This window comes from Pempheris klunzingeri, chromosome 11, assembly GCF_042242105.1.
Source record: "Pempheris klunzingeri isolate RE-2024b chromosome 11, fPemKlu1.hap1, whole genome shotgun sequence".
NCBI classification, from domain to species: Eukaryota; Metazoa; Chordata; class Actinopteri; order Acropomatiformes; family Pempheridae; genus Pempheris; species Pempheris klunzingeri.
In genome coordinates, this window is record NC_092022.1 from 16265080 (window position 1) to 16279989 (window position 14910).

The 14910-nt window shown below is 42.1% G+C and overlaps 3 protein-coding genes across 4 annotated transcripts; 1 reads left to right on the forward strand and 2 right to left on the reverse strand.

Moving 5' to 3' along the window:
- Window positions 1-443: 443 nt before the first annotated feature.
- On the forward strand, window positions 444-2984 carry mrps25 (mitochondrial ribosomal protein S25). Its single transcript, XM_070839429.1, has 4 exons — window positions 444-649; window positions 1715-1821; window positions 1922-2009; window positions 2482-2984. The coding sequence occupies exons 1-4, from the start codon at window positions 516-518 to the stop codon at window positions 2669-2671; spliced, it is 519 nt and encodes a 172-aa protein (XP_070695530.1). The 5' UTR covers window positions 444-515; the 3' UTR covers window positions 2672-2984.
- A 38-nt stretch (window positions 2985-3022) lies between these two features.
- LOC139209637 (rabenosyn-5) lies at window positions 3023-10513 on the reverse strand. Of its 2 annotated transcripts, XM_070839428.1 has the most exons (12): window positions 10433-10513; window positions 9321-9609; window positions 8779-8913; window positions 8526-8626; window positions 8357-8402; window positions 8088-8249; window positions 7714-7976; window positions 7437-7507; window positions 7252-7338; window positions 7044-7146; window positions 6490-6594; window positions 3023-6414 (listed from the first exon to the last, which is right to left on the reverse strand). In XM_070839428.1, exons 2-12 carry the CDS (start codon window positions 9481-9483, stop codon window positions 5314-5316), a joined length of 2337 nt encoding a protein of 778 aa, XP_070695529.1. In that variant the 5' UTR covers window positions 9484-9609; window positions 10433-10513; the 3' UTR covers window positions 3023-5313. The 2 variants fall into 2 exon arrangements, with proteins under 2 accessions (XP_070695529.1, XP_070695528.1); XM_070839427.1 differs by having other exon boundaries at window positions 7714-8249.
- Window positions 10514-13313: 2800 nt separating this feature from the next.
- On the reverse strand, window positions 13314-14576 carry trh (thyrotropin-releasing hormone). The gene is made up of 2 exons (XM_070840241.1): window positions 14387-14576; window positions 13314-13936 (listed from the first exon to the last, which is right to left on the reverse strand). Exons 1-2 carry the CDS (start codon window positions 14574-14576, stop codon window positions 13314-13316), a joined length of 813 nt encoding a protein of 270 aa, XP_070696342.1.
- Between the last annotated feature and the right edge of the window lie 334 nt (window positions 14577-14910).

Consider the following 14910-nt stretch of genomic DNA (forward strand, 5'->3'; position numbering starts at 1 on the left):
TTAGCCCAGGGACCTGGGAGGTCACCTGACTGCCCTCCTGCTGCCAACACTGAGGGAAAGTAAGAAAGAAGACGCTGCCTGATCTATCTATCTATCTATCTATCTATCTATCTATCTATCTATCTATCTATCTATCTATCTATCTATCTATCTATCTATCTATCTATCTATCTATCTATCTATCTATCTATCTATCTATCTATCTATCCGTCTGTCTGTCTGTCCGTCCTATTTTCCCTTCTTTTATGTTTCTTCATTATAATATGCTGTTAAATACTATTTTTACAGGAGGGAAGCAGTATTATCAAAAGTGTGTGTATGTTCGTCCTCTATCACCACAGAGAAAAAAGTAAAGTTTCCCCTAAAAACTACAAACTACCTGCTCGCTCGTCGGTCGCTCGGGTTACGACGTCATATGAACGTCATCAGCAGCCGCCGCTCCCTCCGTGTACCTGTGCTACTCCGGACGCTGTCTACTTTCAGATGGTGTTTTTGTGAATAAAAAGGACTTTAAAATGCCAATGAAAGGAAGGTTTCCGATCAGGAGGACTCTGGAGTATCTCCAGAAGGGCGACATCATCTTTAAAAACAGAGTGAAGATCATGACGGTCAATTACAACACGCATGGAGAGCTCAGCGACGGAGCAAGGTCAGAGCTAACAGCGGCTAGCGAAAACATATGTGCAGCTAAAACACTTCAGATGTTAAGTAACATCACCTTTTATTCCAGTGAGCTAAAAACAATAAGAACTGGAGGTGGCAGAGTGTCTTACCTCATAGGATTCATGTGCGTGGCCATCAAAGCGGCATTGAGTTAAATGTCAATGTTGTGATTACAGGACTGTAACTAAGGGTTATTATTTATAACTATGCTCAATAATTTCAATACTATTAGATTGACGGTTCATTGTTTGGTCCGTAAGATATGATAAAATAGTGAAAAATAATATACATTTAATAATGATCATAATTTCCCTGAGCCCAGATCGACTTCTTCTTTTTATCTGAAAAACCATATAAAACCAAAATAAATTGAATTTCCGTGTATAGAGGACAAAAAGAAGCAAAGGTTGAGATTACAGAGACTAGAACCAGAAAATGTTTAGCAAAGGCGATTAGGTGATCATCATTTAATTGGAAAAAATGTATGCCAGTTGATTTTCTGTTAACTGACTAATAGATTATTTAATTTATCTTTCAGGTCTAATTTGTTCAGTTGATTTTACACCCACACTTATAATTATATGTGCGGAAACAACCAAAATCCTGTAGTATATGGAAGTAATCAAGTATTTTTCTTTGTAAGTATTACACTTTGTAAGTGCAACTGAACCTGCAAATTCAAACACATCGATCTAAAAACAACATAAGACAGGTGTCGGTACACTACGTGTATAATTCTGTGAATCTTTTGAGTATTTAATTAGTGATTCACATTATTCACCTTAACAGCTAATTAAGACTTCATGTAAATCACTTTTACAGAATATAACTATAAAGATCATTATTCAAAGATCATGAGCAATGTGGACGTACCTTTTCAAATTCCTTAAGAAAACTAGTAATTCAATGTAAAATCTGTTATACTATTGATATGAGAATTAGAAAATATTATGTATATATACTCTGTTTTGCGTCTCGCGAATGTAAAAGTCAGACGGCCTGTTATGTGACGCTGTTCTTAAATTGTGAACTCTCTCCCTGTGTTTTGCAGAAAGTTTGTGTTCTTCAGTATTCCTCAGATTCAGTACAAAAACCCGTGGGTCCAGATAATGATGTTCAAAAACATGACACCATCGCCGTTCGTGAAGTTCTACCTGGGTGTGTTTCTTCTCACAGTGGTTTCTTTCCTTCGTAATTAATATTATCATTGTTATGCACTGTACAAAGCTTGGGCTGATCTCCTCTGTCTTTTCTGCAGACAACGGGGAGCAAGTTCTGGTGGATGTGGAAGGGAAGGACTTAAAGCAAATTTCACATCATGTGAAGAAGATTTTAGGCAAATCAGAGTAAGATATTATAGTTATTATTAAATTGTGGAGCGTGTTTCATGACTCCCATGTGACTATATTTGTTTGTGCTTAGGGTTGGGTGATGTGAGTGTGATGTGTGTATTATGATATTGAAAACGTTACAGCAGCTATTGTCGCTCATATTTACACAAAACAATGTTCAACGACTCTGAGTCATGGGGATATGATTTTTCATTTCATTTGGTATGATAGTATAATATAACATTTTGACATAAAAGCTAAGTTTTTACTAATAACCTTAACGACGGCTGTGTTCCAGTCAAGTGTCTCAACAAGCCGTGATGGCGATCCAGGAAGCCAAATTGCAGGAGCAGCTAAATAGAATTCAGCCATTTTTAGTTTTATTATTTACAACTGTGCTTTTCAAATATCTCCTGTGAAAAAGACCAATCCCACAGCGAGCAGACGGTGTATAAATGTATTTATTTTACTCTATCTTTGTTCACAGAGAAGTGTTGCGAGCGGAGGCTCAAGCCAAGATGCAGGCCTCCAACCCCGCCAACTTTGGGCCAAAAAAGTACTGTCTGAAGGAGTGTATCTGTGAGGTGGAGGGCCAGGTGCCGTGTCCTGGCACCACGCCGCTGCCCAAGGAGATGACGGGCAAATATCGTGCCCAGATGGCGGCGTCACAGGAGTGAGAAGCTGAGGAGAGTGGACTATTGCTGATTCACTGGACATTATTATGTGATGTTGGGTTTCATTTTGTAGTACATAAAAGGACGACCAGATTGCAAATGTTGTTGTAAATATGTGCAACTAAATGGCTCCTTACATGCTGTGAGCATTGTGAGGTCGTCACTGGCTGGACTGAGACCTTCAAATCCACCATAAGCAGCAGGAGCATGTGAACACATGACGTTATTTGGGAGGTCGGTACTTTGGTTTGACGTCACACCTCACGTTTGTATGTGATCTGGTTTGAGAATTAAAAACTTTGCTTTTGTGGCTGAAGTCGTCGCTGTAAATTCTAAGTAATCATAACCACAGTAGTTACATGCAAAAGGCAGGATCAAGCTGAGATTGATTAGAGACAGAGTCACCACATTTATGACAAGAAGGAGTACAAACATTTTACAGAGACAATGTTTTTTTATTCGTGCTGAAATTGAATTTTCTAAAGTAAATTATGTGTCCAAAATGTTTTTAATTTTGCAATTAATGTTAATGCAGTTTCTAAAATCAGCTGCTAAGACACATACACATAGCTCCTCAAGTTATTCACAAAACATTTACTGTGCCACGTTTTGCTTAAAATCCTCTGTGGATGTCACATATAAGCAGTGTGAGATCAAGAGACCGCGCAAAACACTGTTTTTGTCTATGAAGAGAAATATGGACATTCAAAAGCACAAGGACAAATTTATGCAAGGACCCTAGCAGCACTGTGAGTGATAATACTTGCTGGCATTCATGTAGTGTTAATTTATCTGACAAAAAAAAATTGCTTTGACCTAAAGAATTAAGTTGAGCTTTACAAATATGGAGAAATGTCTGTACAAACTGGGATTTTAGTGAATTCTGGTGTGTTATTAGTTGACTTACAATGTGCAATGAGCCGGGTGGCCAGACAACCGCACCACTGATCGGATAACGTGCTTTATATACAGATCTTGGCCGACAGCATGGATCAGGAGTGCTGTGCGGAGAGATTATATCAGTATGTCCAAATGTATTAAAAAAAAAAAAACCTAAATGAAAGCAGGAAGACGAGCTTGTCCACCGCGCGATAGAAAGACCAGCAGCGTCACACAGCACTTCAAAGAAACGCAGACACGAGAATCGAGTAACCCGAGTGCTCAGTTGGATCAGTAGTGCCACTGTAAACAATAAGATCACAACCTGTAGGGGTCGCACTGTAGGACTTGGAAAATGCTTCATTCACTTGGCTCACTGTGGCATTTAAGATGCTTTAAAAAAAAAAGAAAAGAAAAAGTCTAAAATGCCAAAGCCAACATGATGCACAAAACAATGATTACTGAACTGAATCTGCTTGAGTAAAACTTACATCTAAACCATGCAGAGAGACAGAGAAAAGTTAACATGTTCATTTAAATTCAGCTTTACAGAAAAAGCTACTTTCACTGAAACAGAAATGAAGAGTTGTTAGAACAAATATATATTCAGTTGCTGTCATGGACATTGTTTCAAAGGAGTTAATAACAGTGTGATTTAAGATTAAAGATTAAAATCTTTTCCTTGCATCAGTGACGGTTACATACCAGGAACAACAAGAATGGCTTGATTTCGTGTAATGTGCCTTTAATTCCTCTTTAAACGTATGACACAAAGTGGTCACAAGCTCTGCAACAAGTGGTGCAAATCATGTGACTGAATAAGTAATTTAAACCTGGGATTAAATTTCAATATATAACCATTTATTTATTGATTAATCTCCTTCCAGCGCTGCCTGTCTAAATATGGTCATAAAAGTCCAATTCCATTTGTTCCTTGTTAAACTATCAGATGGTTATTTTGTCTGAATGTTGTTTATGGTCCAGCTAGAACAGTAATGTGTGGTTTGGTTCTTTGGTTTTTAGTTCAGTGAGCAGCAGGAACTTCAGTTACCACAAATAAACCAAAGTACAACAACAAGATGCCACTAACATCAATGGAATTAAAGGGGAACTCCACCAATTTTACACATAAAAGTCTGCTTTTTCTCTCCAGATGGAGCTGTGCAAAATGTGATGACTTTCCTCACGTCACTTGAGCCAGCGCCAGCTGGGGCTGCAGACTACGAGTTTGAAGATGGAAAAAAAATGTTAGAAAAAGGTGATCTTCCCAGACCTCTGTAGCCCATTTACTCTTTTAACTTAATTTGGGGGAATAAGCCCCAGAAACAACCAGAGAGCCAACGCACACATCCTGACTTCCATAGGACCACAGTTGCACTCAAACAACCATCTGAATGTCAAATTAAAAATCATTTCAGTGGCATCCTTCTACCTTCTGCTGTTCATGTATGCAAATATCTTCAGCACTGTGAGTGTTGAAATGAATTTTTACTTGCAGTGCTTAAAAAGTGTGCATGCTGGGATAGGACCCAGCCGTGTGTTATCCTGTGCAGGATCAGTGGTTCAGAAAGATGTCTGGAAATTAAGAGTCCCTCCTGACTACTGAACTTTAGTACATATTTAATTTTGGGGCCAACTGAATCTTTTTGTGGTGCTGCAGACCTCACCCAAACTAAAATCAGTGGGCTCATTAGTCATGTCAAGTAAGCTGGTCTTGCAGGACTTGGTAAGTAGCAGGTAATCAGGGGGATTTTGACAGAAAGGTGTCAGTGTTTCTTTTTCTTCTGTTCTTGTAGGGTGTGCTGTAGCTCTCTGAGGTTCTCTGCGAGGAGCTCCACCTCATCGAGGCGGCCGCTGAGCTTGGCGTCAAAAATGTAGGCCCTAATGTTGTCAATCTGCTGCAGCAGCAGCTCCTCCTCTATCATGTCCACATCGGGCAAAACCTCGTCGTCGTTGTCTCCATCGAAAGGGTTGGTCGAGATCACGGGAGAATTCCCAGAGGCCTCCAGGAAAGGGTTACCTGTGTCAGTATTGTCGTCTTCCTCAAACGGGTTGCCAGGTACAGTCTCGACCTGTTTGTCCTCCTCGACGTTTTCCTCTTCATCGAAAGGGTTGTATTCTTTCTTCCCATTGGTTACCTCTTTGTGTTCTCTCTTGATGTCCTCAAAGAAGGGGTTGGATGGATCCTCCTCAATGGGAGTAGAGTCCTCCTCATCGAAAGGATTAAGGGAGGTGCTAGTCTGTCCTTCACCACCAGGGGGGGTTACATGCCCCCCTAAGCTCCTCAACCTGGGAGGTGACTCCTCCGGGCTTGTGACAGTGGGGAACGCCCTTACTGTAGATGGACTCCTCTCAGCTTTAGGAGTCAGGTCGTCTGCATCAGTGTCTTCTTCTTCTTGGAGGCCCTCTGCCGTATGTATATCCAGAGACCTCTCCCAGGTGAGGGAAGGTTGGGTGGCGCCCACAATGGGGCCCCAGTGCTCCATCTCCTCCCTTTCCCTTGCTTCCAGACGATGGAGCTCCCCCTGCTGCAAGCTCTCCTCATCGGCCAGCTTCCGTGAGAGTGCAATGGCCAGGCTGGTCTGCTGCTGGTCGTATTCATCCTGCAGCTGACGCAAGTTCTCCTCCAACATGGCGACCTCATCTGTCCTCTGGGCCTCCCGTGCCTGGCGAAGGAACGACTGTATGTTCTCAATCTGCTGCAGGAGGGGGTCCTCCAGCTCGCTGCGTGTATGGACGGAGTCCGCAGAGGGCAGCCAACCACCAGCTTTGGTCATGCGTGGAGCTCTGGGGGCCTGCGGCAGCTCTCCGTTGGTGCTGGGAGGTGGACGGTTTCTCTCAGACTCCTGCTTCTTCTTCAGGGACTCCTGTGTAGTATAAACATTTAGTGACATGTCATGTGTATGAAAGATCAACAGAGAAATATCAGGACACAATCTCACCATTCGCTCTTGTTGGACTCTCTTCTCTTGTTCCTGTTTCCTCTTTTCTTTCAGCTCTTCATATTTCTCCTTAGTGGGTAAAGACATGAGACCTAACAGCTTCTCCTAAAACAGAGAAGGCAGGCAGAATGGTTGAATGAGAAAAATGTATAAATGGAGCGATGATTGGAAAGAAACTCCACAGCCCCGTGAGGACAGGATTTCTTTCTTTAGTGGAGGTGAGGTGATTGCAATATAACCTGCAATATAATGGTTAGTGATTCACATCATGTCTGGAGGACACGTGTGTGATTTCTACCTCCAATCGCTGCCATAATCACAGCCACTGTAATTTACTGTTTCTCAGTAACATGTCTGGTCCTCAAATTATTGTAAAGTCCAGTCTGGAGACACACTTTGCATGTCTGAGGTTTTATACACGGCGCTGCGCTGATCACCCTTTACAGCGTTAGTAAATTACAATATATTTTGTAACCTCTCCCTGTAAAATGTATTCTGTCCAAATGGGGATCTTATCTTTTTTCACAATGAGAGTTTTCAGAACTTGGTCTCACCTGGACGAACAGCGTGGCTGTATAGCGGATCATCCTCTGCAGCTGAAGGGCCTTTGGATGTGGTGGTGGATCAGCTTTTGCTCCTAGTGTTAAAATCTTCTTACTGAAAAGAAAACACAGAACTCCATTTGATCTTTTTTACAAAAGTACAAACATAACAGAAGACTTTTGTTCAGTTTTCAAACAGTCATTCAGGGCTGACATCTACCTCAGGGCATCGATTAGTTCGTAGTATTTCTGTACTTCCAGTCTCAGCCCACCAGCGGTGTCGAGATTGTATGTGGTTTCCCCGGCGCTGTGAAAGAATACAGCCATGGCGGTCAACAACAATCTCTCATATCAAACAGCCAAAGATTATTTTTCATATTAGAAATGCTTTTCAATGGGCCTTACTTGAGAGACTCAGCCATTCTGATGTATTCTGGAGCCCTTTCATCCACCTTCTCCATGCACATCCTCAGCCTCTGACAGGAAGACAAGTTTTGAGCAAGTGAACAACAGGAAACCCCAAAAGACAAACACTGAATGACGGGAAGGATACAACAGTGTAAACTCAACCCAGCTTGAAAAAGAAAACACAGAATTAGTGGTGGGAACAGCAGAAGAGAAAAATTGTGAAATCTGTTAAGATCCTTTTCATTTTTACTATGAGACAATTTGATGTATCAACCTCGTAAAGTTTCACTACATCTGGCACGTGGTCCTTCTCTTCCAACTTCTGCTGCCTCTTCAGCAGCGTGTCCATACAGTGGTGACAGCAGCGAATCTTCTCGTCGTCCTTTTCCTCCAGCATGGAGGTGACGCTGCTCAGGCTGCTGATGCTGCCTCTCCTGGAGCCCATCCCGCTGCCGCCACCTCCTGCGGGTGGAGACTGGGTCTGAACGGGGCTACCAGGTACGCACAGGGCCTCTCGTGTCCCACTGAGCAGCTTTTCTGTGAACAGATAAACAGCAAACATTTCACAGCATTGAGAAACATATAGCAACACTTCAACTCGATATCTGATGTTTTCCCCTAGTTTGCAAGCATTTCGTTCATACGTACGAGCCAGAGGTAATGGGACAAATTCCATGCACTTCCTACACATGATGGACCCACAGAGACGACAGTGGTGCCGCCTGTTCCGGATGTTGAACTTGTTTCCACAGTCGGGACAAAACGGGACATCCGAGTCATTCACCCATGACACTACCGACTTCTCAATGGCTATAAAAGGAGCATGAACGCTTGTTAATTTAGAATAAATAAATCATATTTACACACATCTAAAGGAGTCAGACTTGTACACTTGTACTGAAAACACATTGACGAACCTCTGATTTTGGCGGCATCTGAGTTGCACCTGTCAAACGATGTCAACTGAAACAACAGTATTCACGTTAAATGGGTTGGCACAGTTAGGCCCATCTTAACTATACTTTCAACAACAGCAGGAAGAAGTTTATGGTGTGAATAAGCTGTGATTTGCTTTTGGAAGCACACCTTTTCCAGTCTGATGATGAGCTTGTTGACCTCAATGACATAGTGATCTATCCTGGCTGCACGGTGTTTCTTGAAGAAATCCAGGTGACTTTTGGTTGCTCCTACAAAAGAGACAGAGAGAAAGGAAAAAACACAAGAGTGAGAGTTCAGCATGTGGTTGCTGTTTTAAAGGTTTTGGTAGTCATTCAATAATAATCAACACTGGGAGGAGATTAATTTCCAGCCAGTTTACAGTCCACTTCACCAGACTCACCCAGTTCCTGAGGCTCCCACATGTAGGGGTCCACTCCACCATAGTAGAAGGACTCATAACTGCCTGTATCCGGCCTGTCATCTCCATCCCTTTTCAACAGCTTGTCTTTGGCTTTTTTTGCCTTCTGAACCAAACCTGTGCACAAAGAAAATTAGGACACAACTCCCTCCATGTGTGGAAAATGCAGAAAGCACAACATACACACAGGTCTGCAAAAACAATCTGGACAACTACATACAAATCAGGGCACTCTCCCCATACCTGCGTCTGTTTCTTCCCGTCGACATTTTTCTAAGCTCCTCTACTGTCCCTCCCTGAGAGGTTGCAGCAGAATAATTGCCAATTCATCCTGGCAACAATTACCCCTGATCAGACACTGCAGTGACCTTATATCAAATTCAAATTGTACTCCTTACACAGCTTTTGCTGCATTAACCAGCAGAGGGTTATTTTTGTTTCTTTAGACACTGTTTGGCAGTACAGCATGATAATATTAATGGTACAGTGGCTGTGAGTCCACAAGCGCAATTAATAGGACTCACTCTTGAGCTGTCCCCTGACATGTCGGTCATCCCCAGAGTGCTCCTCTTCATAGTGGTCTTGGAGTTGGTAAAATGACTGAAGATCCTTTAGGCACAGTGGGCAAAGAAAGCCCTCTTTCACTTCGCCTGTGCCCTCAAAGGGGGGTGGATAGCTGGAGGCCATGACAGCGGCCGGCTGTGTTGTTGGGGAGGATACGAAAGGTGCAAGATTCCTGCTTCGGTCCACATGTCATGGGGTGTGCAGCCCACCCCATATTAGCTCCATCACGCCACAGAAGATCCTGGGACACTGAAGAGCAGGACAAAGCAGACTGAGGCTACATATATTTAACAGAATCATACATGAAATCCCAGATACTTTAGGGGATTAAAATATATACTAACTTGCCAAAAAAAATCTATTCTGGTTGAACTTATGCAAACATAATAATGCATCATTCGCTGTAGTGTGACTTTTATGTGATAAAAACACAGGAGGCAGGAGTGTCAGGGCAATAAACAGAGTCCAAGCAATTTCTGACAGGCAAACCAAATTCCAGAGGATTGTGAAGCTGAATTATATCATATTTCTTATTTAGCATATTTGAATATATTTGGTGATTATTACACCTGCACCGATTTAGCTAAATATCGTGTTATAGATCTCTAATGCGAAATCTTTGCAAACAAGCTAACGTTGCAGCACATAGGTTTACATGACGACAGTGATTTAAAGTTATACGTTCTTTGGCCTCATGCACATTATAATTAACCTAATTAACAGGTTCCCATATGAGTTTATAACCCAAAACCAATAGTCTGTTTGTATATTTAACCCACGAAGGCAGCGACATACAACCCTAGCTAACGTTAAATATGTATTTTTCTGACAGCAAGCTAGCTCTATTTTGTTTGACGTTATTTCATTAGTCATATTGTTTAGCTAATACTTGGGGAACGCTGGACGCCCTTATCGTGAACAGAGCTAGCTGGAGAGAGCTAGCAGCAGCTCTCGCTTTCTTCAGCCATCGTTTCTCCAGTCCCGCTGTTCAAAACACGGGCACAAATAACTTTTAACTTCAGAGGACCAGACACTCCCGCACTTATAAACACGACGGATCATTAATACTCACAAATGAATCCAACAGTGACTGTGTGGTTGATAGTTTAGCTTCTCTTTGACAGCTCGAAAACATCAGCTGCTGCAGCAGCAGTCGCCCTGCTTGGTCATGTGATTAGCATTCAGTCTGTAAGGGAAGCGAAGAGGGACAAACGGCGCGAAATTCACACGGACTGGGATGACACACACACACACACAACACTGGACCACAATGTAAGTTTGTGATGTGCCATCGTGCAATTCTTCTTCTACTGCTGCTTCTTGTTCGAGGTTTTACGGCTGTTGGCACATTAATTGTCGCAGTGCTGTCTCTGTCTGGATATAAACTTGCCATACATACCATTTCATCTGTCCTGCGATTAGTCCAGCAGCCATTTTCTGCCCTTCATACTATGATACACTTTTTACACTGGGCCCCACTCACTAGCCTTTCTTCTGTATATTTTCTGTATTTTAGTAAAATATGCCCTACTGTCCATATTTTCATGATGTCGAACACAACAAGCTGCCGGGTGCTGTCCCATAATGAAAGGAGCACCATGAAGGTGTCTGTCTGCACACTTGCTCTTTCCTGTCTGTCTCCCCTATTTCTTATCATACTTACTTTAGTTTGGGTTGAATGCAGATTTTGTCCCAGTGTTAATGCTGTTACCACTGATGATTTATGCTTCTACACTTGATGTTTTTACACTCTGATTTTGAAAGCCTGTTGATATTTTTTCTTTGACTAAGTATTTTTTGAACCGGTGAACAAGCCTGTGTTTGTCTTAACGCCATCAATGTGTTTCTGTGCTTTTGCTTTCTGACGGCTGTTTATAAGTAAACTGCTGTTTCAAGTGATCGGAACTTATAGTCTCCTTGAAGTATAAACCTAAGCAGTTCATGGTGACTTATGGAGTCATGCCAAACTTTTGCTCAGTTATGTCGGCGAATGCAAGGCTGGTGTGGAAAGTTGTCCCAGGATCACTTTGTGTCAGTTGGTTTAGGAAAATGTAATTAATTGCTAATTTGCTCAGGAGTGTGTACTACAATATGACCTGAAATCATGATGCGGGTCCTGTGGCGGATCCTACAGCTCAGTTTCTGGGGCTCTATGGCCAAACACAATTGAGATGCCAGATGTGTTGTGTGCAGTGTGAACTTCACTCGTTGAGCACTTGATGATACGATGGTGTACGGAGAAGAGGAGAAATATGAGGCCAGTAGGGGTCCAAAGCTCATTTTGTGCCCCATGGCCCCCGTGCAGGTTAGTCAGTCGTGAGCAAATTAAAGTGTAATTGGTCTCCCAACGGCTCTCAATCTGGGGGTTAGGAACATTAATCTGAGGTATCACAAATGACTGAATGTATACGAACGAACAGATATTTCTGTTATGTACAATTGTGTTTAATCTAAAAGGATTTCTTTTGAAATTTCTCTAATTTTTGCCTTTGATTTGTGAAATCCTGGATAGTTAGATAGAAGCAACTTTTCAGGCCTTCACTCATCTCTCTTTGCTTAAACTGCTCACATTCACACCAAGGACATGACCCGTGATGAGGGGTCACAAGTAGACGTTGCTTCATTTTAAGGGCTCACTATCCAAAAACGTTAGAAACCACTGAACTACAGAGTAAATCAAGTGTGCATGGGTCTCGTACTTTTCACAGATGAGCGTGTGGGCTTCTTTAAAGACATTTTATTCACAGTCTAGCCTCAACATAACAGAAACTCCAAAGCCGTCATGGATTTTATCTACATTACATCTATTGTCTATCACCTTCTCTTCTTGAAGCATTTCAGAAAGTCTAACAAATATTTCATGCATGCCATATAGTTCATTTAAAGTTGTTCATTCTGTACATCAGATTAGGTGCATTTTTTTCCTGTTAAATGGTTTGTCAAGCGGCTGAACCCTGAGCATTACCGCTGGAGCAGAAAGTTGTGTGTGTGTTTCACTGGAGCATCTCTCACCATTAAGTCTCCATCTCTAAGTCATATGCTTGATGAATAATTTGCATATCGATGGACCCTGTGGACAGCTGCTCCCGAGGCTCTGATGGAATGAGCCCAATTAAACTGAAAAGAGGATACCTGATGCACTCGCCTTGCTGTTGAGCTGCAGTGATCAGTCAGATGAGGCTGAGGCTGAGTGACTGTTTTGTGGGACTACACACTAATTAGACCTATAGTTGGGTTGAATAAACAGTATAACAGACTATAATAGTGACTAAAGCAAACCATACATTTTTTACCAATGTGTTTTATTGTCCAACAAAAACATTGGTGGTTGACTTTAAGGCAAAGGTAGCTTTTAATTTACAACATTAAATACATGCATTAATGTGTAGAAAAATTATCAATGACACATTTTATTTGCTGTGGTATTCATTATATTTTACATAAGGAAAAAAAAAAGAATGGAACACAAATCAGGAATCAGTCAATTAAGGGATTTCCTAACCGTGAAGAAGCCACTTTGATTTATCATATTTCAAGCATTTACTGTGCTGACAAGGGTGTGCTGCCTCACAGAGGCAACATCGCAAAAGCCGGTAGACTAATGCTTTCATTCTCCGAGTAGTAGCCAAATTAATGGAATGAATACCGGATGATGATAACTACAATACTAATAATTAACTAATTAAGTTCAATCTAGGGCGCGCACTCTCGTGAAAACCTTATTTACAGTGATATGGTCAGTTTGGAGGACAATTACGCACAAGCTCTCCAAAGAAACAAACGGTGGATAAATGTTGCGCGATGATGATACAGAGACTGTCTGCCAAAGAAAAAACAAAAGTTTAAATGATGTAAATTCTTTTTTCATTTTTAATAATTCATTACGGTCACTTAATTTACACACTTATTTGTTTACAATACAGCAGTACACGCGCACCAGACTTTTGTTCAGCCTACTCTCCCCCCACTAAGTCCTCCTCGGGTGCAAACCTTTTACCCGGGTGTTGTCTCTTCTCCTCGGCGGTGCTCTTGTTGATGTTGTCTAAAAAGTCGAGCAGCAAACCGGTTTTGCTGCAGCTCGTAGGGTCCAATACATCACACGGACTGTTTGTGCCTAAATCCGGACTGGAGATATCCCAAAACCGTTTTCCTGGGTGCTGACGCTTTTCCAACTCAGCGAGGTCTTCGTCTCCATCCGCGTTCGCGTCCCAGTCCCCGTCGGCGTCCTCGTCCTCGGGATGGCGCTTACCTGGATGCTGGCGTTTGCTGTGCAGCACCAGGTAGCGCTTGCCCGGGTGCTGTCGTTTTGAAAGTTCACTCAGGAGCACTACGGGGTTGTCAGAAACGTGTCCCATAGTGAAGCGCTTCCCCGGGTGCTGCCTTTTCTGGAGCTCCATGAACGAGTGCATTTCGTCTTCGCGTTTGCCCGGGTGCTGTCTCTTTTGAACATCCAAGTACTGTTCATCCTCGTCTTCTTCTCTCCTCCCCGGATGCTGCCGCTTCTCCAAAATCTCGCTGTATCTCTTACCGGGATGCTGTCGTTTTGTCACCCATTCTGTCTGAGAGGAAGATCCCTCTGGAGAGCGGAAAACATTATTTAGATCACCTCTCCTTTATTTATCCTTTTACTGCAAAAACGTCTTTCCCCAGCTTCTCTGTGCCGTGCGTAAATTGCGCGCAAACGAGTGCGTTGGTTCCATATTAAATACATCATATAAACTTGGAAGCAAATTCTTTGCCATTTTCATGTTTTAAAACGCAATTCCAACGATTGTTTTTCATTATTATTTATAAGCCCAATTATCTAACTGAACAACACCCAAATGTGGACGTTGAGCTCAAACTTGCTGCCACTTCAGTTTAAGACTTTCAGTTTAAAACATGAGACAAATAGCCCAGATATCGGGAAATCAAATTTAAATGGCAGATTTAACATTTTTAAGTACTTTTATGGAACATTTTCACATCAAACCAGTCGTTCATTGGTTGCCTGCGTAATTGGTCCAAGACAACATATTTTACGCACCGTTTCTGCCATCTTCATCCTGCATCTTTTTGAGAATGGTCTGTAACAGGACACTTTCTGCTTTCTGTAGTATGATGTCGTCTATGGTCCTTCTGTCCGTCTCATCCTCAGCGGGGATGCCCTGTCCTCCAGACACGGCCAAGTTGCAGACCACGAGAGAAGCCAAGATGAGCATGCATGTCGACTTCATGGTAATTTAGTTGGTCGTCTGTTGAAGAAATAGATTACGGTTGGAGGGAGACACATTTCCGAAATTAAATTAACGTGGGGGGTAAAGTGAACTCTAATTTAATGGCTGCACTGCAGCAAGTATTTTTTTTTACCTTATTTGATTTAATGAACAGACCCGTGGGCTTATTTTTCTGAGAAGAAACGTGAAACCAACGGAGGAGATCATATGACCAGTGCCAATTGCAACTTGTTTCAACTTGTTAAGATCTACCAGAAATCCTTTAATGCTGCAAGTTCTTATAGATTTGTAAAATAAGTAAATTCGCATTGAAAACAAATCAATTCACTGCAGC

Coding starts and splice junctions, on each gene's coding strand:
- trh (XM_070840241.1), bottom strand. CDS start 14,576: ATGAAGTCGACATGCATGCTCATCTTGGCTTCTCTCGTGGTCTGCAAC. Junction 13,937..14,386: donor GGATGAAGATGGCAGAAACG/GTGCGTAAAATA, acceptor TCCGCTCTCCAG/AGGGATCTTCCTCTCAGACA.
- LOC139209637 (XM_070839427.1), bottom strand. CDS start 9,483: ATGGCCTCCAGCTATCCACCCCCCTTTGAGGGCACAGGCGAAGTGAAA. Junction 8,914..9,320: donor TGTCAGGGGACAGCTCAAGA/GTGAGTCCTATT, acceptor CTTTGTGCACAG/GTTTGGTTCAGAAGGCAAAA. Junction 6,415..6,489: donor GAGTCCAACAAGAGCGAATG/GTGAGATTGTGT, acceptor TATACTACACAG/GAGTCCCTGAAGAAGAAGCA.
- mrps25 (XM_070839429.1), top strand. CDS start 516: ATGCCAATGAAAGGAAGGTTTCCGATCAGGAGGACTCTGGAGTATCTC. Junction 650..1,714: donor GAGCTCAGCGACGGAGCAAG/GTCAGAGCTAAC, acceptor TGTGTTTTGCAG/AAAGTTTGTGTTCTTCAGTA. Junction 2,010..2,481: donor AAGATTTTAGGCAAATCAGA/GTAAGATATTAT, acceptor CTTTGTTCACAG/AGAAGTGTTGCGAGCGGAGG.